General features: G+C 38.0%; 1 protein-coding gene across 1 annotated transcript; it reads right to left on the bottom strand.

Annotated features, from left to right (window-relative positions):
* Window positions 1–567: 567 nt before the first annotated feature.
* LOC121407410 (NFX1-type zinc finger-containing protein 1-like) lies at window positions 568–17,980 on the bottom strand. Its single transcript, XM_041598472.1, has 5 exons — window positions 16,979–17,980; window positions 8,402–8,922; window positions 3,124–7,827; window positions 2,185–2,293; window positions 568–1,812 (listed from the first exon to the last, which is right to left on the bottom strand). Exons 2-5 carry the CDS (start codon window positions 8,902–8,904, stop codon window positions 913–915), a joined length of 6,216 nt encoding a protein of 2,071 aa, XP_041454406.1. The 5' UTR covers window positions 8,905–8,922; window positions 16,979–17,980; the 3' UTR covers window positions 568–912.
* Window positions 17,981–24,456: the final 6,476 nt, after the last annotated feature.

Raw genomic sequence — 24,456 nt, 5'->3', positions numbered from 1 at the left:
AACTATACGGGGGGCACGTCCCCCCCCCCCCCCCATCGGCTCGCAAAAAAACCCGGGAAAATGAGAAAAAGAGGGAGAAAGGAAAAGAAACGTAGTGGGAAAGAAGAAATTATTATTGTTGTTCATCATAATGTTATATTATAATTATGTTTGTTTTATTACATATGAAACGTGCTTTTCATCACTTTATGAAACATTATTTACTCAAGGGCCTATATATTCATTGTTCCTGGTGCTCTCATTGTCTGTTTAACGGGATATATAATCCTGTTGTACTAAAATCTCCCGTTTTCAAGTCAATATACACCAAATACATTTCCTCGCACTTCAAGTTAGTATACTGTCTATATAATAACAAAAACTTCTTATTCATTAGCACTTAAAGTGATTGCTCTATTTTAATGACTTAATATAAAACATATCCTGTCCGTTCTTACGTTTGCATAAGTGGATTGGTGAGATATGTCTGCTCTTCATGAATTCCTAAAATCAGTCCTTAAAATGTTCCCTTTTTATGATCTGAATATCAAAATTTTCAGCTCGCGCTTTGCGTTCGTATTGTTTGTTTAGCGAGACAGGTACGTATCATGATTATAAAATTTTGAATATCGAAAAATTTCAGCACACGCTTCGCGCTAGCATTATCTGAGTAGTGAGATACATTACGTCAGTATGCCTGGCACCTGATTATTGTACTTTGAATTCAAAATCAACATAACCATAAATTCAACCGAATTTAGACAATAATTTGCCTTAGCGTGAATTCCACTGCCCAATAAACCATCCATTGTAAGGTTTAGTAGAATTCTAATTCGTATAAAGTTTTCTAGGTTTTAACAGAATACATCTCGTGATGAATTCATAAAATATCAGAAAGTCCCAAATGAAAGTTTACACCGCAATTTGCATGTTTCAAAGAAAGAACGGGTTGTAGTTTCTTTGACCGCGGCCCCCTCTTTGTCCACCTCTCCTTCCTCGGCCTCTCCTTCCACGCCCTCGTCCCCTACCCCGCTGGATATGCTGGTCATGAAAACCCCGTTGGCCGGATACATTCTGTCTTCGATAACCATGATGATCTGCATTGGAAGAAGCCTCTGCAAGTGTTGTTTCCTCGACCAGTTTCCTGGCGCAATCATCGCAAGATCCCTTCCTGATTTTGCGATTCGGAACGGGATGTCCACTGGTACATACGAACCACATGGATGCGTCGAGAGAAAGAGACGAGTTGGGTTTGAAAGCGGTCAGTTCAGTAAGAGTACGACTGTAACCGTTCGCCCTGCTAATATCCTTGAGAAGGGAGTGGGCCAAGTTCATATCCTTGCCCAGTTTAAGGAAAACAATCAGTCTGGGTATATCATCTGTCTGAGTTGGGTTATTTATCAATACCTTGGCTAAGTCACACATGATTTTTACCCGATGCGTCTCTTTCCAGAGGTCGCTCTCGCGCTGAAGTACTAGTGTACTCGGGGAATCCTTGACCATGTTGACACGAACGACAAGTTCATCTGCCGCAGCCTGTAGTAGATTTCGAAGTTCCTTGACGAATGGGCGGTCAATCGCTGAATGAGTACTCCTCAAATTCGTGAAAAGTGACATCATACTTGAGGCAGGCTTGGTTATGAGAACCAGAATTGTTTCACGCGCCAATGAAACGGACGTGTTAACTTTATCATAGAGGTGTGTGTGCCCTTCATTGCCAGCACCCTTTAGCTTTTCGATGATCCGATGCTTGATTGTTGGTGATTCCTTAAGGAGATTGGTGTAACGACGGCTTAGCTGAATGGGTTTTTCACATCTTGGACATGCTTTTACCTTGAAAAGGATAGATATCAAATCACATGATAAAGACTCGGCAATTCGTTCAAGGACATTTGCAAAAATGCACACATAGTACAAATGGGATTTCTTTTTTTTCGTTTTGCCCTTATCAAGAGCAAATGCAGGAGTGGACAGAAATAAAAATGAAACAAAGCAAAACAGGACCACTGGGGAATAAAAAATCTTTCGCGCTGTTTCTTGATTAGTGTGAGACGTAAACTTTTTCAAGAGATACCTATCAGTACTTCTATATTTGGTCGTGTCTCTTTTTCTCTTCATGAGCATATGAATCCCTACACAGAAAACAAGTCAAAGGGTATAGAACGAGAATTCATTATTTCCTTCTCAAAGTATTTTCATTCTTACCGATAATTTGGTAAAGCCATCTGTTGTATCGGTCTTTGTGCCAAGTCCAAGGAACCTGTCTAGCCCTTCTACCTCGAAACAATGTCCACAATCTTCTAACTGAATGTATCTATGTTTGAGAACGAAAGTTGCATTAGAATTATACACCACGTGACATATGCCCATACACCAATCTAAATTCAAAACAATTCAAAACATATATTAAAATGTCTCTCTTGTCTAAGCACTAATAAATTGTTCTCCTTTTTTTATCAAAGGCTTTTGACATGTCTTATTCTATGTTACTCTAATGATTTAGATATGTCTGTGTAATGGATATTTTTTGAGAACTTTTTCTCACAAGACCTCTGTGCTTTTTTCAAGTTCTCTTGCATTCAATGTTAATATTAAATCGAGGAAATGTGTTTTTTATCTATAATATCACTTTGTATCATTGACGCATTTCCAATTGTTTGCATTGTACATAATTACCCTATTTGAATTGAAATGGGTTGAAAGAATTGATCAGGATAAGTGATCACGTTGTTGTGATTGTGGGTTTTGGTGTTCGTTCAACGTGAATAAGATACAACGTCTACTTGCACAATCAAATATCGATGTAGCACGTAGTCCCTTTACATACGTAAGAAGGGGTCGCAGCAATGAAGTGAATGATAGACGTCTAATACCTTCACAGTGTTATAAACGATCCCGATGAGTAAATAGATACAATTTTGAATTTCAATTATACGATTACAAAACAATTGCCATTTAGCGGCACGAAATGATGAGTGACTATAATTGAATAATCTATACAGAAATGTTTAATTCATTGATAATACGTCCATTAGAGGTTCATCCAGTCTACTATTATTCATATGAGTGTAAAATTTAATTTTCATCTGCACTGTGACTTGGAGACGTTTTTATATTTCTATCAATATATACAGTTCTGCTCACCTTGACGTTTCTATATTCTCCGTCCCAAAGAAGCGAAGCGCCGAATCATCTTTGTGGCAGATGCGACATTTGTTTGGGCAGATTTCACCACACAGACCAATACAAGGGTGACCACATTTTCTCTTCTTTGGGCAGGGCTTGTTACATGGAGGTCTGTCACAAGGCTCGAAGCACAGCTTCTTACACTCGTAGTGATTACATTTCCAGTTGCATCGCTTCATACAAAGTTCACATGGCTCATTGCAAGGATGTTTGCACTGCGAGTGACGGCAGCGCCGAAGACATTTCTTCTTACAGGAAAGACACAGTGCTCCACACTTGAGGGCGCATTCGTGTCCGCATATGAGCCTTTTCTTGCATGTCTCTTTGCAGGGAAGGTGATAACGACCGTGAGAGCATTCCCCACAAGTCCCTTTGCATCTATGTCTACATATTAGCATCTCATCGCAAGGGAAGGGGCATTCATCTGGTCCATCGCAGCACCTCACCTTTACTTCATGACCACAGGGCCAGTCATGCCTGGTGATCTTCTCTTTGCAGATCTCCGTGCAGTCTTTTCCACACTTTTTCTTGCAATTGTGGCCACATGGAAGCTTCTTACTACACTTTGCCTCGCAAACCACTGCATCAACTTCAGTCGAACACGTCACCTCCAATTTGTGACCGCAGGGCAATGTTTTCTCGACAAGTTCTGGGCATTTAGAATTGTGAAAACATTTTTCAATGATTTCGTGTCCACATGGAAGAATTTTTCTGGTAATCGTGTTGCACAACAAATCTCTAATACTTGCAGAACAGAGAAGAGTGTGTGTATGTCCACATGGTAGTGTTTTCTCAACATTTACTTCACATCTGATGTTCTTTGGATCTTTATGACACTTTGCTTCACAGGAGTGGCCGCATTCCAGAACTTTCAAGACTAATTCATCGCATCGCCCGCTTCCATTACACTTCTCTGTCTTTTTGTGCCCGCAGTCCAATTTCTTGGTGATGATGACTTCACACTTCTTCTCAAGTCCCGCGGTTGGTTTGTGGCATGGAAGAATAAGAACGTGTGAGCAAGTCAAAGTTTTTTCGATCATTTCCTCACACACGATTGACCAAATATCCGTCATGCATTCAGTGTTACACCAGTGATGGCAAGGTAATTCTTTTTCCACCTTTACTGAACAGGAGGTTGGGCAAAGGTCTGAGCAGCGCTTTGGGCAAGTGTGGTTTCTTTCACAGATTACTTTGGAGCAGGGCGCTTTACATTTGTATATCAGATGGTCCAGATCGGTAGGGTGGCACTTCAATCGGCAAACGTGCCCACAGTTCAATCTTGTTTCACAGTCTCTGTTACATCCACCTAGAGGTACTTTCTTGAAGTCATCATCGGTTTTCACCGACGTCATTTCATCCGGATGATTGCTACACTGCAGTGTCAAGGAATCACCAATATATCCCCATGATTTTAGATCATTTACGATTCCTCTCCATAGTTCACTCTTTTCTGCAAAGAGGGTGAAGTTTCCAACGCAGTACAATCCTTTCTTCGCTCTTGATAGGGAAACACAGACTCGGTTGGAAATCCCCAAGAATCCAATATGTCCATGGTTGTTACTCCTCACAAACGAAAGTAGGATGATGTCATTTTCTTCTCCCTGGTAATTGTCTATTGAAGTTACTTTGACTCCTTCAAACTTGCTACGATCCATCATTTGCTTTATTTTCAGCAGCTGACCGGTATAGGCTGTTAAGATTGTAATCTTACCAGGTTCATACCCCTGCTGCAGAAAGTAGTAGCACAAAGCTACAATGAATCTGGCTTCATGGAGATTGAAGTGACTTTGTGTATCTTCCATCTCATTTTCTGGTTCTGCATGATCTAGAAAGAAGATATCCTTTTGGACTGATTCGACACTGTCGTATTGCTTTACACTTTCATGGTCGTGAAGATTGTCGTAGAAGTGCCTTTTCATTAGATCAGATAGCTCAACACGCATGCGATGTTGGAGCTCAAGCTGAGAGTAGGGGAATTCATTGTTGATGAGTCTTTCAAACAATGATACGTCCAGGTGATACTTCTTAGCTAATAGATACACATTCGGTTTTGGTCGAAGTTGCTGATGATCTCCAATAAGAATGAGTTGTTGACATGACGCATTCAATGCTGTGACAATGTGTGCCTCAAGTACCTCAGCAGCTTCCTCTACAACTACGATCTTTGGTCTGACTCTCTGTAGAACCTGTTGATGATTAGCTGCTCCAGTTGTAGTCATGCCAATTATAGTCGCCTCTCGAAGAACATGGTATTTTTCTACATCTTTTGCCTCATCGAGCTGTCCACAAAGTTGCTTGAATTTGAGTTCATAAGATGGTAACTTTCCGTTCAACATTTCTAGATAGCTTTTCATCCACACATGATACAGTGCCCATCGGTCATTTGGATGCATGGTCCAAACATCCTTAATCGATAGAACGATTCGTGGGTCGAGAACGTCTTTACCCGAGAGTTTCTTTTGGATGAACCTCTTTAAAATACGTTGATCTGGCTTGTCCAAAAGATGCAAGTCAAAGCCGAGAAATGGATAGTCTTCCTCTTCCTCGCCGCCAGAGTCCTCTTCGTCATATTCGACATCAATCATTCTTTCAGACTCGATGGCACTGCGCTCATATTCTACATCGACTGTGGTTTTATCTTCAGCAGGATCGTGAATTGGGATCTTTTCTTCTTCTTCCTCCTCCTCCTCCTGGCGTTTATCACTCTGCCCATGTGGGTTCCAATCCCTATCGTTGTGACATTCACATAGTAGCCACTCTACCATCCAGGAGTTTGAATGTTTCATATGAGAAAGCCGCAGGAGGCTATCGTAAAGCTTCCATGACATGAACGGACCTAGTTCGTACTCGTTGATGATCCCATGTCTTGAACCCTCTATCCTAGCTTGCGTTCTCTCCACACGTCTCTTTGCAGCGTCAACTTCTTTCTTTACATGACGAACCCTTCGTTGAACGTACTCTTCATCATTCCGTACTCTCCGACCAACCAAACGATTCAGATTGAAGGCTTGTAACTGCTCACTCTTGCTTCGACTCCCAACTCTCACGATGCCATCGTGATGGAATTTTAAGATGCCTTCCAGAAATTGATCGAGAGCATGATTGGTGTAGCAAACGAGCAAAATTTGGCCAGGCTCTTCGTCACTTGACCAGATGTTTTTGTTACGTAGAAGGGTTTCCACAATCTTAAGTCCAATGTAGGTCTTGCCAGTACCTGGAGGACCCTGTATGATAGACAGTTCTTTAGTGAGAGCCGCCTTTGCTGCTTCGTATTGTGAATGATCAAGCTCTACGTCGTACAAATCAGGCCAAGCACCATCACAAAGAACGTCAACTTTTTGACAGCGCCGTTGCGTACGTTTCAGCAATGGCGAGATATCGATGCTTCTTTGCTCTTGTATCATGTCGCCATCTTCAGTAATTATGCATTCCATTAGGTAGTCAGGTGGCTTTATATCACTTAACATACTCAAAGTATATCTTGAAAATGGCAAGGAATGTCTAGACATACGCTGGAGTCCTAGGAGAACTGGACGATATGCTTCAAAGAAGACGGATGATTCTGCCATTACAAAAGTCTTATTTTGGAGACAAGATGCATCTTCTTGGTCGACCAGTGTTACTGCTACCAATCCTTTCTCTAGATCTTCAACATCCCTTTTGGCGACTGTAGCGAAAAGGTACGACTTGAAATCATCTGTTGAGAGGATAAGCAGTGATCCGTACATGAGCCGCTTTGTCGAGTTCCATCGGACTCTGGGCAACTTCTTGAAAGCCATGTAGTGGGATATTCCCGAGAAGTCGCGGACGGATTTATCAAACCGAGCTTCCTCATAGATGCGCACATCCTGAAGTTTGGCCCTCCTATCAGGATTAGCTTTCTTGAAAGTTAGGTACTCAGATATCCCATTGCGGAGAGGGTAAATGAAGTCTTCCTTTAGGAGTCTGAATTGAACGTCCAGGTAGTGGTCTACATCGGCATACACTCCTCTTGTTAGGTGAGGACGAAGAAATGGTTGATATCCAGGTTGCAATTCCTTGACGGTAGGAAGAATGTTTTGCTGGCGAAAATCGTCAGGGGGTGGGTTCTTTGAAATTCGGTCCATCTGTCGCCTTTTCTCTCTCTCCTTTTCAATATCCTCAATGTGACTGCTCAACATCTTTATTGACTTCATAAGCTCATTCCGTCTTTCATCTTCATCCATTTCTGATACAGCGTCGGAAATTAGTGTGACAGCGACTTTGAGATCAGACGCACGGCTCGGCAAACTTTGCATCGCTGAAAGAAAGACAGTGAAAACATTCTTCAACATTGTCGATCGTCTTTCTCCGATTTGCTCTCCATGACGCCTAAGCTTAGTCATAAACGTGCGTAAATGCTGACCACATAGCTTCGAGTCAAGTGTCATTGTGAGGAGCATGGTCACTGTTTGGTCCACACCTAGAGCTCCACAAATGAATGCAAGAGCCTTCCAAAAGAGGTGTTGACGTATTTCATCTATCGAGTCATCATTTAGACCAGCTTGAAGGTTTCCTTTAAGGGACCCGAGCTCAGTAGCAGCCTCTGAAGGGTCTTTCTCGAGAATTTCCATTAGAAGTCTAGAACTAAGAGGTCTGAAGTTGCCTTGGTTCTTGGAGAATCTACCCTGGGACTGTCCGCGTCTGCAACGAAAGTAATATATGATAAAGTCAACATTTTTGTTAAATGCGATTTGTATATGGCCAGTGTTCTTTCCACATTCATTACAATTAATGAGTTCTCGAATACATATAGTCAAAATGTATGCCTCGGCAACTGCCTGGCCAAAATTATATTCACACTCAGCTTCGAAGTCTGATCAGATCCTTTCCCCGTATGCATGAATAAGCCAAGTTTGAAGTTTACTCTAGTCATATTTAATTAGAACTTACAGTATATGGTAATGAGTTATTCAATTCATTTTTGTTTTAAAAAAAATAATAAACCAGTGCTTCAATTAAGACCGGAGAAACTAGCTTAGTGTACCCATGGGGGACAGGGGCGATGTGCTACCCTGTAGAGAGCTTCGATGGCCCTTTTTATTTTGTTTATGCTTATAAATTATTTATACGGTTGATTTAGGGAAAGTTGGTAAACTTTGCCTTTTTAGAAATTTGGTTGCCCCTCCTGACAATTTTTTTTCCAGATACTCCAATGGGAGGAGGAGATCGATGTCATTATCATGATTGCATGTCCCTCCCTATAGGCTATGCATACCTAGTATTTTCATCTGTCCGGTAACCATGTCTTGTAGATCTAGATGCGTTATCCACATGGCCTCCTCTTTGACCCCGACCTCTTGCAGAAGTTCCTCGTTGTCCATCATGTTGTCTGTCACCGTGACGCTGGCGGAATGGGCCTCTTTTGTCATCATCGCCTCTCGTGTCTCGTTCTCTTACAGGAGGCCTACCCTGCCCTTCACCTCTTCCCCTTTCTCCATCTCTTCTACCTCTTGGAAAGTGATCTCCCCTGAATCTCTCGGGATTTTCGGCGACTACCCTGTCTCGGGATCCGTCCCTTGTGCGCGATCTTCTACGATTCATTCTATCATGACTGTCGTCTCTTCTGTCTAGTCTGCCACCATCTATACCCGTTAGTGCTCCCCGTCCTTGTCGTCTGAGTCCACCTCTACGTCCACCTCTCCCGCTGTCATTCCTTAGATTAGGACCAAGCTCAGAATATCTATCGTTGCCGTAGTGGAGCTGTTCATCGTTCCACATCTTCAACAACCATCAGACCTACAGAGCAAATGCAAACACGTTATGATATATGATGTCGGTATTTTCACCCATCATAGTTGTGGTTGAAAATTCTAAAAAGGACATGAGTTCAACAATTATAAGCATTTTATTTTGTTCCTTCTATTTAGAGTATTATAATTTGTATTTAAGATTATACAGCAAATGAAGATCTCTATTCAAACAATCTTTCGTTCAAACAGTTTTGGATCCTAGAGACATGAAAACATCATGCAATATAATTAATGAAAATGATAAAGGTGCCCTTTCCAAAAAAAAACTATCGGTGTTTATGACTCGATGACATCATAAGCGGATCCATAGGGTTCGTTTCGCTACACAAAAAAGGGCAAGAGAAAGGCAAAAAAAGAAGAGGAAAAGAGGAAGGGGAAGAATAAAGGAAAGTATGGAGTGGAATCGGTGCTTAGATAGGTCCCTCTCAAGTCAGTATCAAAGATTACTTAAATTGTTTAATGGATTGCGGCGTTTTCCCCCGATTTACAGACCGGGATATAAAAAAATAGACTCGTGCTTCGCGGTCGCATCATTGATTAAAGGAGAAACCCATCCTTTTCATTTTTCCAAAAAGTGCAAAGAATGCCCATTGTTGGGGTATCAATACACGTTTCACTTCAACTATCTGATCAGATAACTATCCCGTTCCTGGTGACAAAAAAGTTGTAGAATGTCCAGTTTTCAAATGAGGAAAAAAAATTGATAATCTCGCGCTTCCCGCTTGCATCAATTGTTTAGTCAGATACCTTTTCTGCACACGTTTACAAAAAGCGCTAGGAGTATCCAGTTTCCCAGTCGAAAAATCTGAAATTTTTACTTCGCGCTCGCATCAATTGTCTACCTATCCTGTACATGGTTACATAAAGTTTTAGACTCTAGTTTTCAAGTAAGAGAATACAAAGGTTTTCCCTTTGCAGTCGTATTGTTTAGTAAGATAAGATAAGTAAGATAACTTGTCCTCTTCATTGTTAATAAAAGAGTGCTATATGTCAATTTTTCATGTCGGTAAACAATTTTCTCCTCGCGCTTCGCGCTCGCATTATTTGATTGATGAGATGTGTTAGTGTATCTTCACCATAACCCACAGCAAACCGTCATTAGCATGCCCCTTTTCAGATAATAATATTGAAGTATTCAGCTTGTGCTTCACGCCTGCATAGGTTGGTGATTACGAAAACTCCTGAGAATATTCAATTTCCATGTCAATTCATGAAGTATCCAAAGATATGACATACTTTATCTTTAAAAAATAATTTAAATATGATTTAGTTTATCTTTAACCAAATCAACACCCATCCTTGTCCGATTTAAAAAAAACGACTAGACAGAAAAAAAAGATTTACGAGCAGAGAAAATCACTGATGAAAAACAAGTTAAATGATCTGGAGGTGGGATTAAGGGAAGTAAACAATGTATTCATTAACGGAAATCTCAACCCATAGAATAGGCAACTTCTGTACAAGGCAAACATTTCGAGGAAGGGCAAAGAATATAACTATCTGGACGAGTAATGGAAGGATCCAGGTCACGAAAGGCCCCTTCATCCCGCCATCTTGATTGCTTCTGAAGAGGATCTCATCAAAATAAACTAAAAACTTCCCTTAAATTAAATTAGAATTAGAAATTAGGGGCACAGCTGCCCCCCCCCTTTGGGAGGCTTTTTTCTCTGGAAATTGTGCTCCCCCCCCCCATTGGAAAATCCTGGCTCTGCCTCTGAGTAACGGTAGGGGATTTCCTTGATTTTGCGAAAGCTTTTGATACCATTAACCATTCTATATACTTATTTCTGAAGTAAAGACGTATGGTATTCGTGGTTTGCCACTTGCCTGGTTCAGGAATCTATTAAACAGGGCACAATATGTCCAGGGCAATGATGCCGTTTCGTCTTTCAAAGAAACCTTGTATGGCTCTCGGTTCTGGGATCAACTTTATTTTTGTCTCATCTGCATAGGAGAGTGAGACTATATGCGCCGCTTTTCCGACGACGCCGGCGGCGTTAACACCAAATCTGAACCGAAGGTTAAGTTTTTTAAATGTTTAAATGACAGCATAACTTAGAAAGTATATGGATCTAGTTCATGCAGCTTGACCATAAGGTTAATCAAGGAATACTAAACATTCTGCCTGAGTTTCATGTCACATGATCAATGTCAAAGGTCGTTTAGGGTCAATGAACTTATACCATGTTGGGGGAATCAACATCAAAATCTTAACAATGTTAAGTTTTTTAAACGTCATCATAACTTAGAAAAGACATGACTCTAGTTCATGAAACTTAAACATAAGATTAATCAAGTATCACTGAACATCCTGTGCAAATTTCAGGTCACATGACCAAGGTCAGACGTCATTTAAGGTTAAAGAACTTTGGCCAAGTTGGGGGTATTTGGTGAATTACCATCATAGCTTTAAAATTTTATTGGTCTAGTTCATAAAATTTGGACATATTATGTCCAAGTTTTATGAACTTAACCTATCACCTTGGTCATGTGATCTGAAACTGGCAAAGGATGTTTAAAGATACTTGATTACTCTTATGTCCAAGATTCATGAATCAGATAAATAAATTTGTATGTAAATATTATATATATGTTTGCTTTTTTACCACAATTTCAACGGTGGATTCTCAGCACTCAGCATTCAAATCCACAATACAGTACGACAATACACCACAGGTGGTATGTACTTATATAGGAATAAGAAGAAGAAACTTTCAAAGCTATGATGGCAATTCAACAGATATCCCACATGGCCGAAGTTCATTGACCTTTGAATCACTGAATATCACATTTCAGGTCACATGACCGATGTCAAAGGTCAATGAACTTTGGCCATGTGGGGGTATCTGTTGAATTACCATAACTTTGAAAGTTTTGGATCTGATTCATGAATCTTGGACATAAGAGTTATCAGGTATCACTGATCATCTCTTGCGAATTTCAAAGGTCACTTAGTCATTGAACTTTGGTCATTTTGGAGGTAATTATTAGATAGCTGTCTTAACTTTCAAAGTTTATCAATATAGTTTATATATAAGGGTAATCAAGCATCACTGACAAGCCTTATTTCGCATGATCAAGGTCAAATGTATTTCATTGTCAATGAATATAGTATTGTATCATTATATGGTGTTTTTGTGAATAATTATTTTACATTATTATTTAGATGTATGGTTTTAGAGGCGCAGATATTTTTTTGACGTCTTGCAAGGCTGTTTCAAAGAGACAAAATATTAAAACTGATTTTTATCGTTTATGCCTTTGAAAGCCGGCTGGAATTTGACGAATTGGTGAAGAGGTTCGAGTTCTAATCACGTCTTTGGATGGTGACGATAAAGGTCGGTCTCAGACGTAAACAGTCTGATTGATAAATGGCTGTAAAAACTCGATCACCCCCCCCCCGGAAATCGTTGTTACGCTTTGGATATGGTGGGGTAGTTTTTGCAATGTGAATGGATCATAATTATGATAATTAGCTTCCGGTGGGGAATTCCACAGCCTTTGAATACATTTGGTGTGTCATCATGACGACAACATTATCAGAGAATATATGTGATCTGTGTTTGAAAAGCTACTAGGTGTATGCAAGTTTTTCATCCAAGAGGGGCACGCATCATCTCCAAAAACAAACGTAAGGGAACCAATTCGACTAAGCGTAAAGGCGGGCCCTTTTTTCTCCATATTTTACTTAAAATCAAGTGAAATAAGTTCCGTTTATTTTTGGCGGAATTCTTAGCCAATTTATATATATATATATATATATATATATATATACATATATATATATATATATATATATATATATATATATATATATATATATATATATGTATGTATATATATATATGTATATATATATATATATATATATATATATATATATATATATATGTTTTCATCATCTGCTGCATACAGCTTATATCTATAACAAATGTCAGAGATTCGCCACCTCTTCCCCTATTAAACGTGTACTACTATGTGAACGGCAAAAGAGATGAAGGGATATGGAAGTAATCCAAACTGTTTACAAACACCCCCCCCCCCATAAAAAGGGGGATTGGAAGTAAATTGGAGAAAGAGACTCAATATGACTCCTCGTTGCCCTCCGTAACTTGCTTAAAACAATAATTCAGACCCCCCCCCCCATCAACCACCCCAAACGAAGAGACAGTCAAGTTACATACCGTCTAAATTATTTTGTGAGTATGCAAACAGCATCTCTTTCTAATTCGCAAACTGCACCCCTCCCACACACACACCCGCAAAACACATGCACAAACACACCCTCCCTTAAATTTGCAGATATACATCTAATTCCCTGACAACGGAACATCGTCGTAATCACGTGATTTTCAAGTATTTAAAATCGACTCAATGTGACGCCTAGATGGCCTTCATAAAGGGATACTCCAGACTGAAAATAACGTGATTTAAGAATAGATTACCAGAAATCAGACAAACATCGAAAGTTTTATCAAAATCGGACACGGAATAACAAAGTTATGGCATTTTAAAAATTTGCATTATTCCGGTGAAACAGTACTAGGCTTGCTTTCCTGAATATTCAATGAAAATACTTTCATGATGTCGCTTCCCCCACTCTTTCTTTTGTATCATATTATATGAAATTAGGTATGTTCAATTTTTTTCCTTCAAGAGCCAAAAATATTGGAATATCAACTGATTAAGTGCATGAGATATTCATTGCTGCAGCTCACTTCAATACAACGGAGACATATCATTCACACATGGATGAAAATGAAACAATTGCGATTTCATGTAATAACAAAAGAAAAAAAAGAGTGGGGATGTCATATCATCAGCCCATCTAATGAATATTCATGACGACGTGCTTATAACTGTTTTCACTGTTCACTATATATTGCTAAACTTCAAAATTCACTAACTTCGCCATTTGTTATCAGATTTTGAGGTAATTTTAAGCATTTTGCTCTGTGAATTTGTTTAGCCCGGAGAATCCCTTTAATTTTTTCAAATAAAACATTTATTTCTTCCATTTCATTACATTTTTCATAAACATAAATTCATACATTTATCAATTTGTTACAGAAAAATATAAATATGTACATATTGGGTTTAAGGAAGAAGGCGTATACCCTAAAAGCTTAGGCTTGTGGCGGGATACGCCTATATAGACAAAAATACAATACAATAAACAATACAAAGGAAAGGGCAGAGAAAATAAAAGGAAAGGGAACAAGAGAGGGAGACGTGAGCGGGGAGGCGGGCATGAATTACTAAATAAAATAGAATGCTCAACAAAATATCAGTGGGGGCAAAATGTAAATGCCGCAACAACAATTTGTCCATGGTTCATGTTCATGTTTAAAGTCAAAAGGAGACGTAAGATGGGAAAGATTTATATATAAAACGACAAAAGCAATTTTTTCATTTTTTATACTTAAAGCTGGTTGTCGACAAAGATTTTTTTTATGTAATCTGGAATTTCGTTCCATATTTTGGGGCGAGTATAACGAATGTTGTGTTGGAAGATTATTTTTCTATGTTTGGGAATGAATATTTTATTATTTGAGCGGGTATCAAAATGATGTATGTTGGAAACATGTGTAAATGAATCACGAAATTTTTGTGGAATTTGAGAATTTAAACATCTGTAGAGAAAAATGACATTGTTGAAGTTTGTTGATGTCTTCTAATTTCAACAATTTTAGGGAATGAAACAAATTCGTGGTATTTGCTAGTGGTATATTGTCGTCTGGAGAAATAATACGTACAATTTTATTTTGAAGGGAACATAATTTTTTAAGATGGGTTTGATATGTGTTAGCCCAGACTAAATTACAGTAATAAAAATATGGCAGGATTAAAGAGCAATACAATGTACGTAATACAGTTTTAGGCAAGTAAAACCTTAGGCGATATATTATTCCAATATTTTTTGCAACTTTGTTCTCAATTTCATTTATGTGATGTATCCATGTTAAATTACTATCAATGATAACGCCAAGAAACCTAGTATTTTCAACTCTGGGAATTATTTGGTTGTTAAGCTTCACCACTACATGATTAAGATCAATACGCCTTGTGGAGTTACGGAATATAATGTAATTGCATTTCTTATAGTTAATGGTAAGCTTGTTCGCACAAAACCATTTACAAACATTTGTTAGTTCAGTATTTACAGTTTCACATAAGTGATAAAGATTTTTATCAGAATAAACAATATTGGAATCGTCGGCATACATAATAAAGGAAAGGAGATTTGACGAACGATAAATGTCATTAATAAATAAAATAAACAAAAGTGGGCCAAGTAGTGACCCTTGTGGTACTCCACATTCAATTGTCCTTAGTTCAGACTGAACGGAGTTATAAATGGTGCATTGTTTATGATTTGAGAGGTAACTAGAAAAAAGGTCGAGGGCAGTTCCACGAATACCATAGTTATTTAGTTTTGATAAAGTATTTTATGATAAATAGTGTCAAACGCTTTTGACAAGTCAATAAATATCCCTAATGCAAATGAGTCGTACTCAAAGGAGTCAATTACGGTATTTGTTAATTCAAGAAGAGCTAGTTCTGTTGAGTGGTCACTACGAAATCCGTACTGAGATTCAAAAAGACACTTGTTATTTTCAAGAAAACTATAAGCCCTTCTATAAATGATCTTTTCCAATATTTTAGAAAAAAAAACAGAAAGCACTGATATGGGCCTATAATTACCAATTTGCTCTTTGTCACCAGTTTTAAAATTTGAGAAACTCGAGCAATTTTCATTTCATGACTAATTGATTAGTCATCTAGATATACTCATATTTGCCAGGGGCGTTACTCCAAAATACAAGACTTTCTTCAAAATATTTGGGAACATAGGCCTATAAACGTCATTGTTTTTTATCATTACTTTGCATTTCCCAACTTGAGTAGGCCGTTTTCATAGCTAATTTGTAATTTGAAAATACTTTACACTGTACATTTCCTTTCTTGTTTGTTAAATTGTTCAATATTATTAATGTATGCTACTTAATCGTTTAGTAAAGCGCTTAGAACCACCATGTATTAAGCGCTATAGATGTATTGTTATTATCATTAGTATTATTATTATTGTTGTTGTTATTATTATTATCATTATCATTATACCATGGCGGTGCCACCGCCCCCATCCCTCCCGCCCTTACAATTTTTAAGGGAATGTGTCCCTGTTTGACGCCCATGGTGTCAAGGAGTTTTTGCACGATGGATTCAAGACCTTTATTCAAGAACATAGCAATTGTAGATCGGCGCAAATGCAGTTCGCACCGGTCGACTTTGAGAAAATTTCCCCACCAGTGACCAGTAACTGTTCGAAAATATCGTATAGTAAGTCTCTCAGTCATAGTTTAAGGTCAATATGATCACCACTTTTCCGAACATCGCGATCGGGAACGAGTGCATTACGGCTTCGATCTCTGCGTCATCGTTCAAATTGACATCGCTTCGCTTGGATTCTCCATTATCTTGATATAAACTGAAGTTAGCGAGCAAAATCATCCGGAGATACGACGAACAAACGAGTGAGTGTCGCAGTGCGATCTTTTGATCTCTAACTTCAGTTCTTATCAAACCTACTGCCGAAGCCAAGTGAAGCGATTTCTGTCTGAGAATTCGAACGATGACGCCAAGATCGGTGCCGAAATGCAGCCGTTCCCGATCGATATTCGGAAAAGCGGAGGTCATATTGACCTTGAACTAGCTGTGACATTTTTTAAGTTACTAGTGGGAAAATTTGTTCGAAGTGGGCCGGTGCGAAACTGCATAAAACTCCCGAAAAGCAGTTTTGTTATAAGTTTTGGAATTTATCAATTATGTCATTTGTCCAGAGTCCGGGACAATACTCGATCCTATTTTGATTCACTTTTTAATTTCTTGATTGTTTATTTTCATGTAGGACATTTCAAAATACCTTTTCTACGTTTGGAAATCCGCCGTGCGTCGTTGAACGAAAACTCTCTATTGATATCCCTAAATGCATTTCAATTTTTGAGAAGCACTGTGCAACAAATCACTGACATTACACTCACCACCTTTACTCTGCTCAACACCTTGAGAGAAGCTGCATTAGATTCCCCAACTTGACATCGACAACAATAAAAAAAAATCTTTGGTCAATCGTCCTGCGGCATAACAGTATAGACTTCGTAAAAGTTCGCTTCACGACGAATAGTAAAAGAAATCAAAATATAACTCCATTTCTCAATAAATTGAATGTTTTCAGTTATCTGCGTGAAAATATTACGAGCGCAGAACAATTCGATTTCGATGTTGCCGAATGAACTAAACGGGCAACGGATGTGATTGAGAAATGAGACATGCACATCTATTTTGAGACACGGGAAATACCACGTGGAATTCCCCGCAAATGTGTGCCGCCCGCGCTCTTGCAGAGTATGGTTCGTTACAACATGAACGAAAAAGATGAGACTACACAACATTCATTTTGAAAAAAAAAACATTATTTTCTCGCCTGCAGAGCTGAAGCAAGACACTGGCGCTGCTTTTCCACCAGCGGCGAATGATTACTGTCCGATAAACAGCGGCGTAACTATATTCGTGGGGGCAGAAGGGAACGTCCCCCCCCCCCCCCATCTGCTGGCCAAAACAAACGGGGGATAAAATAAGGAGAAATGTTGGATCAGATGCGTAAAAAATAGCAATTGCTTTTTCGGGGCTTTTGCTTGGTTTTGCTTGATTAAGTTTGCATAAAAATGAGCGAGTAAATACTTTTGCTACCATGTTCAAGCAATGATCGCTAACTGACTGCCAGCATTTCAAAGCGTATGTATAAAGCGACCATTTCGTTTGTGCGTTCTGAAAGCACTAGCTTGTGTTTTTTTTAAGCTCCGTCAGAGCAGCTTGAGCGTTTGCAAGAAAATGGTTTAAGCACTAGCAAAGGGTTATGCATATAAAATAAGTCAATCGGTATAGCATTATATTTTGCTTGGCTTGCTATTGCTTGTGCTTGAAGCAATTGCATGCCAGCATGCTACTTTTCATGCATCTGACCCAATGGTCTAACTGTATTAAAATTATTGGAAGCCAAAAGTGTAAAAAAAAATTGTTAAGTTGTATGTTTCTTATGTTATGTGTGCTCTTTCCTGATTCATCCATGGTGAAGACAATCATCTTTTTATACTTCCTAGAGAATTATGAATGAATTGAGAGCCAAATGAGCTGAAATATGATATCTCTACTGTTGGTGATTTATGTAACGATTGGCTCTCCATACTTAAACCACAACTTTAAACCTGAGTTTAAGTCAATCCCGAATTCAGAATACGAGCCATTGAGTACGATGAGCTTGAATGGAAAGAGGGATCATGAAAATAATGACTGAAGTAAATCTGGTAATGGGGGATGGAGATTGTACGTTGGTCATAAAAGCGAAGTGTTTTCTACGAGTTTTTTTCAAAATATCAATAAAATGCCCCCGCAGCCCCCCCCCCCCCCCGCTGCGTGCATCAATAAAACTATAAAACAAGATTGAGGAGGAGAAGATCAGTGGTGTAAATAGAGGGGAGATGTTAATATCGAGCAGACATTTCAAAATTTGTTTGGGTGCCCCCATATCAAGGGCTATGTACACCAGGGTACACATGAGCATTATACTATCATGTTTCACGATTGTTTGTTCGATGGCTGTTATGATTTTTGTGTGTCATATGAATTACCGAATTACAGTTAAGCTGACCGTGCATTTCAATATACGAGCGAGTGACGCGAGCGAGCAATTTTTCTGTATAGTTGGAGAATGAACCAAGCTGTGCATGACAACTTTTCAAACCATGGAGATAGTTTCCATGTTAAAACCAACTCAGTGTGATGGTTTAGTTCCGTGACGAATAATGAGGGAAAATCTGGGGCTGAGGTTTGCGAGAGAGCCCGAAACTCGATGAGGCCTATCGTTTGTAATGAACATATTCGCAAAAAAATAATGTATCAACAGTTTGATGTTGAAACTTAAGGACCTACTACGTTTCATCGTTTTCTTAGTTGGGGCTCCATCCCCACCCTACCTTCCTGAGTACAATTGTGTGTTGAAGACATTTATAAAGCTACCCCTCCTTCAGAGGATATTACCAGCGGTGACTGTACAAAGAGAGCATTATGGCATTACCTAGTATATACCATTTTCATTCGTGAAACTATTTACTCTGTCGCTGTTAGCTTTCTCGCATATACACTATTTAACTTTATTTTTGCCACGCACATCCCCCCCCCCTTCCTTAATAAAATCATGCTGCCACCACTGATAGCTATTTGTTGATCAACGAGGTGAATATTAATCGAGTCATTTGATATTGCTATAACCATTGTGGTAGGGTCCATGCTATAACCTATCCATATACTTGCAGGGTATGCATGGGGGATTCCCCGCGCTTCAGGTGCAGATCTGAGATCTGACGCAATAGACTCTTATTTAAAGGAGAATGAAACCATTGGAACGAGATAGCTTGTGTGAAAACAGAAAAATCAAAGAAACAGATCAACAAAAGTTTGAGAAAAATCGGACAAATAATGAGAAAGTTATGAGTATTTGAATATTGCGATCACTAATGCTATGGAGATAGCAAATTGGCAATGTGACAAAGATGTGTGATGTCACTTGTGAACAACTCTCCCCAGTATATATTTCACTTGAATTGCCTCTTTAATCACATCTATCCATAGATCATGTGCTCTTTCTACATGAGGGCAAGTAATACATATTTTTTTAAGAATACATCACGGATAAAGAGTTTGCATCATCATAAGAAAAAGCAAAAAGAGACATTTTGAGGGTATTTTATAGTCCACCAAAGGGAAAGTTGTTCATCAGTGACATCACACATCCTTGTCGCATTGCCAATGGTAGGATCTCCATAGCATTAGTGATTGCAATATTCAAATGCTCATAACTTTCTCATTATTTGTCCGATTTTTCTCAAACTTTCTTTTATGCTTATTTTATGATTTTTCTGTTTATACACAAGCCTATTTGTTCCAAAGGTTTCATTCCCCTTAAATAGAAGGCCTTTGGTCTCACAACCAATGCAGACCAATATTTGCACAGAGCTATTAACTTGAAGTTGATAGTGATGACGATATGAATATTTGGTGTTTCCCGTTTGTACGATACCAGTGTACAATCACCATCCGCTGTCTCAACTTCCATAAGCGGATCCAGGAGGGCCCCCCCCCCCTGGCGGAGAGAAAAAAAGAAAGAAGTGGGAAAGAACGAAGAAAAGAACAAGAAGGGGAAAGAAAGGAGAAAAGGGAGAGGAAAAATAAGAGGAAGACGAGACAATAAAAAAAGAGGTCAGGGGCAAACTTGGAAAACAAATCTTGGAAAACGAATCTTTCATGTAAATATATAAAATTTTCGCTCGCGCTTTGCACACGCATTGTCTGATCGATATGATACATATCTTGCTCAATATAGGCTTATATGGAGCTGAAAGTATTAAGTTTTAAAGTCAATCTATACAAAACATATGTCAGCTCGGACATCGAACTCTCATTATATTCTCTTTATTTAAGGATTGAGTTTTTAAGTGAGCTTTAAAATGTCCGTTTTATGGTGTGATTTTTTTTTCAGCTTGCGCTGTATGCTCGCATTATTCGATTTGCCATGTACCTATTTTATTCCATAAAGTTCTCAAAATATCCCTTTTCAGGTTTCTGATTGTCAAAACGTAGGCATTTGAGCAAGCCATGTGCGCTCGCATTTTGATTGGTGAGCTATGTATACCTCTATTAATTCCGAAATTAATCTATTATTCAATTCTAATTAATTCTATGCGCGCACGCATGTTTATCAAGATTCGCAGCTTTTTCTTTATTTAAAACGTGCTTAAATTGTCCAGCATTAGATCAGAATGTGAGAAAATTTATCGTCGCTCTCGCCTTATTAGTGTAGAAAGATACTGAATTACCCATACTTTTTTCATAATTTACAAAACAGGAGTAGAGTTCCCGTTTTTAGGTCTGAAATATCTTTTTGCGCTTCGCTCTCGCATTGATCATTTTTAGGTAGGAATGTAAAAAATGTTCAGCTCGCGCTTCGCGCTCACTTTAAATAAACGTTTGAAATATGCATCGACTTAATGGGTAACTGCAAAAATTCCTTAACTGGCCCTTTTTTATCAGACCAGAACACATATTAAAGATCAGAATCACAAACATTGCCCAGTATGTTCAATTTTCAGGACAAAATACAAAAAAAAAATCGCGCTCATACTATTTAGATAGGGCTTATGAGATGTGGGAGGCTGAGCGGGAAAAATATGGCTGGAACATTGTTTAGCACCCTGTTACACCCACAAATGTAATAATCGCCCACAAATGTAATAACGCCCACAAATGTAATAACACTTTACCCACAAATGTAATAACGCCCACAAATGTAATAACACTTTACCCACAAATGTAATAATTTTTGATCGCCCACAAATGTAATAACACTTTACCCACAAATGTAATAACGCCCACAAATGTAATAACACTTTACCCACAAATGTAATAATGCACTTTACCCACAAATGTAATAATGACTTTACCTACAAATGTAATAAATTTGAAGTGATTTTTGGCGAATTCGTTCTAAACTAATATCCTATAGTAATGCGTTCATATAGCACAAAAGTTCAAAGTCTTTTTTCCAGACCCGGTTAATGAAATATTACAGTACAAGTCCAAGTCTTTTTCCAGACCCGGTTTTTCAAAATTATAATATACGTCCAAAGTCTTTTTACCGCATCCGGTTGTTTCAAAATTATAATATACGTCCAAAGTCTTTTTTCCAGACCCGGTTAATTCAAAAATTATAATGCAAGTCCAAAGTCTTTTTTTTCAGACCCGGTCGTTTCAAAAGTTATAATATACGTCGGTGAGGGGTAAAGACAACACTCTAAGCCCAAGCATTTTAAGTGGGTTTAATTTTGAAGATTGGTCTCAGCTGTCAATTTTTTTTCAATATTTCTTTATCTTTTAAATAACCGGGTCCAGACGAAAGACTAAGCATAATACTCGTATTATTCCACAAGAATAAGAATTTGAGTCTTTTGTTTTTAGGATTGCTTAAATCATTTTTAAATCACCGGGTCTGGAATAAAGACAACGCTCTAAACGTGTGCTTTTCTACATGCATGGTCTTAATTTGGAGGATTGTTGGTTCTTAGATTCGTTGTTGGGGGTTGAGTTTTATTGATTTTTTATTCCTGAAATAATTATGTCTGGAGGAAAGTTGATCTTCGATAATCGGTCTTCATGTTGTTCCACTGTAATTAGATTATTGGATATTCGTTTTAGAATATTTGTAAAAACTATTTTATTTTTCAAATAGTAACCAAGTCTGGAGAAAGGATGTCTGCTTTACCCAAGCGTTATTACAATGTTTTGTAGGGGTAGTAGTATTATTTTTAAAACAGATATATTTTTACTGGGTGAAACTTTGGAAATTTGGTCTTAGATTCGAAGTTTTTCAGTTACTTTTTTTTAATAGCCGGGTCTGGAGGAAAGAGTACGTTTTAAACCTCGTGTTATTCCACGAGAATAAGAATATAAGGTCTTATGTTAGAAGATTTTTTTTTCGTAACTGTTTTAGGTCTGGAATAAAGACAACACTCTAAACCTCTTTTAAAACAGGTTCTTAGGTTGAAGGTTTGTTTGGTCTTAAACTTTGATTTTTTTTAATTCTTACTATTAGCGTTTTTAAAGAAAAAAAATGGTCGGGCTGAAAGACTACGCTATATATCCAGCATTAATAAGATTATGGGGTCTTTATACTGTTTTTAAACTGTTATTCATAATGTTTAAATAACAGGTAACCGGGTCTGGAGAAAAGACTACGCTTGATTCTCAATTTATTCTTAGTGCATATATTCACAATATACACCGTATAAGTTGAAACAACAACAAAGACATTTATTCCACCAGTTTTAATTATCTGGGTCTGGAGAAAAGACTAAGCTCGATTCCCATTTTTTTCCACAGGAATATCATTATCGTATCTTAGTTTGGACTTATATTATAAATTTTGAAATAACTGGGTCAGGAAAAAGACTTTGCACTTATTAAAATTCTTGAAACAACCGGGTCTGGAAAAAAGACTTTGGGTTTATATTATAATTTTTGAAACAACCGGGTCTGGAAAAAAGACTTTGGATTTATATTATAATTTTTTAAACAACCGGGTCTGGAAAAAAGACTTTGGATTTATATCACAATTTTTTAAACAACCGGGTCTGGAAAAAAAGACTTTGGACTTTTATTATATTTTTTTAAACAACCGGGTCTGGAAAAAAGACTTGGGATTTATATTATAATTTTTGAAACAACCGGGTCTGGAAAAAAGACTTTGGATTTATATCACAATTTTTTAAACAACCGGGTCTGGAAAAAAGACTTTGGACTTTTATTATAATTTTTGAAACAACCGGGTCTGGAAAAAAGACTTTGGATTTATATCACAATTTTTTAAGCAACCGGGTCTGGAAAAAAGACTTTGGATTTATATTATAATTTTTGAAACAACCGGGTCTGGAAGAAAGACTTAGTATGATTACTATAGGATTTTAGTTTAGAACGGATTCGCCAAAAATCCCTTAAAATTTATTACATTTGTGGGTAAAGTCATTATTACATTTGTGGGCGATCAAAAATTATTACATTTGTGGGTAAAGTGTTATTACATTTGTGGGCGTTATTACATTTGTGGGTAAAGTGTTATTACATTTGTGGGCGTTATTACATTTGTGGGCGTTATTACATTTGTGGGTGCAACACACCCCCCCCCCCCTCCCCCGTATTGGCGGAAGCTGGATCTGCTCCTGACTCTTCAACTTTCCTGTCATTATCCTAAAAGTTCAAGTTATATAAGAAATCAAAGTAGGCATATTCTCTGAACATTTGTATCTGCTTTAGTCGTATAAACTGTGTGCTGCAGAAAACAACATAATAGCTGATGAATCATGTAAACTGTTCCTATTTATGTATAAGTGAAACAAATTCCTACCATAATATTCTGAAGAAAAGATTATGGGAAATTGGAAATTGGATATATGAAAGTGATTTACTATATTTTGTGCAGAGATGAAGCTAGGATTCATAAGGGGGTCATTTTTCTTGACAAAAAAATAAGACAAATAAGACAAAATGGTCATCACTTCCAATTCGGAAACTACTGGTCTCCAACAGGATTTGATGAGTAAAAGGGGTATCCACTCCAAATACAAGACGCATTTCTATCATATTTTGACTTCCTAAGGGGTGCTTCATACTATATGGTACAATTTGTGTAAAATATTGGATGAGAAAGGAGACATCCCCCTTTCAGGAATGCGCCTAGCCATGACAAATCATGAAATATTATTCGTCTGTAGAGATGTTATGACAATGGCCTTGTTCAACACATGGGGCGAAGGAAGCGCGTTATTGTTCAACCTTTGGGTGGACAAAGTTCGCTTCAAACATGGATTGCGAAATATTCATGGATAAGAGAATAATCAATTATGTTGCACGT

This window comes from Lytechinus variegatus, chromosome 2 (genome assembly GCF_018143015.1).
Source record: "Lytechinus variegatus isolate NC3 chromosome 2, Lvar_3.0, whole genome shotgun sequence".
NCBI lineage: Eukaryota > Metazoa > Echinodermata > Echinoidea > Temnopleuroida > Toxopneustidae > Lytechinus > Lytechinus variegatus.
The sequence above is the reverse complement of the archived record's forward strand: the minus strand, read 5'-3'. Positions and strand labels throughout refer to the sequence as shown.

Bases quoted from the DNA above. Each gene is read 5' to 3' on its own strand.
- LOC121407410 (XM_041598472.1), bottom strand. From the start codon at position 8,904: ATGTGGAACGATGAACAGCTCCACTACGGCAACGATAGATATTCTGAG. The intron at 7,828-8,401 runs GTATGCATAGCC...CTTTCGTTGCAG, and splicing joins CGGACAGATGAAAATACTAG to ACGCGGACAGTCCCAGGGTA. The intron at 2,294-3,123 runs GTGAGCAGAACT...TCTCAAACATAG, and splicing joins GAGAATATAGAAACGTCAAG to ATACATTCAGTTAGAAGATT.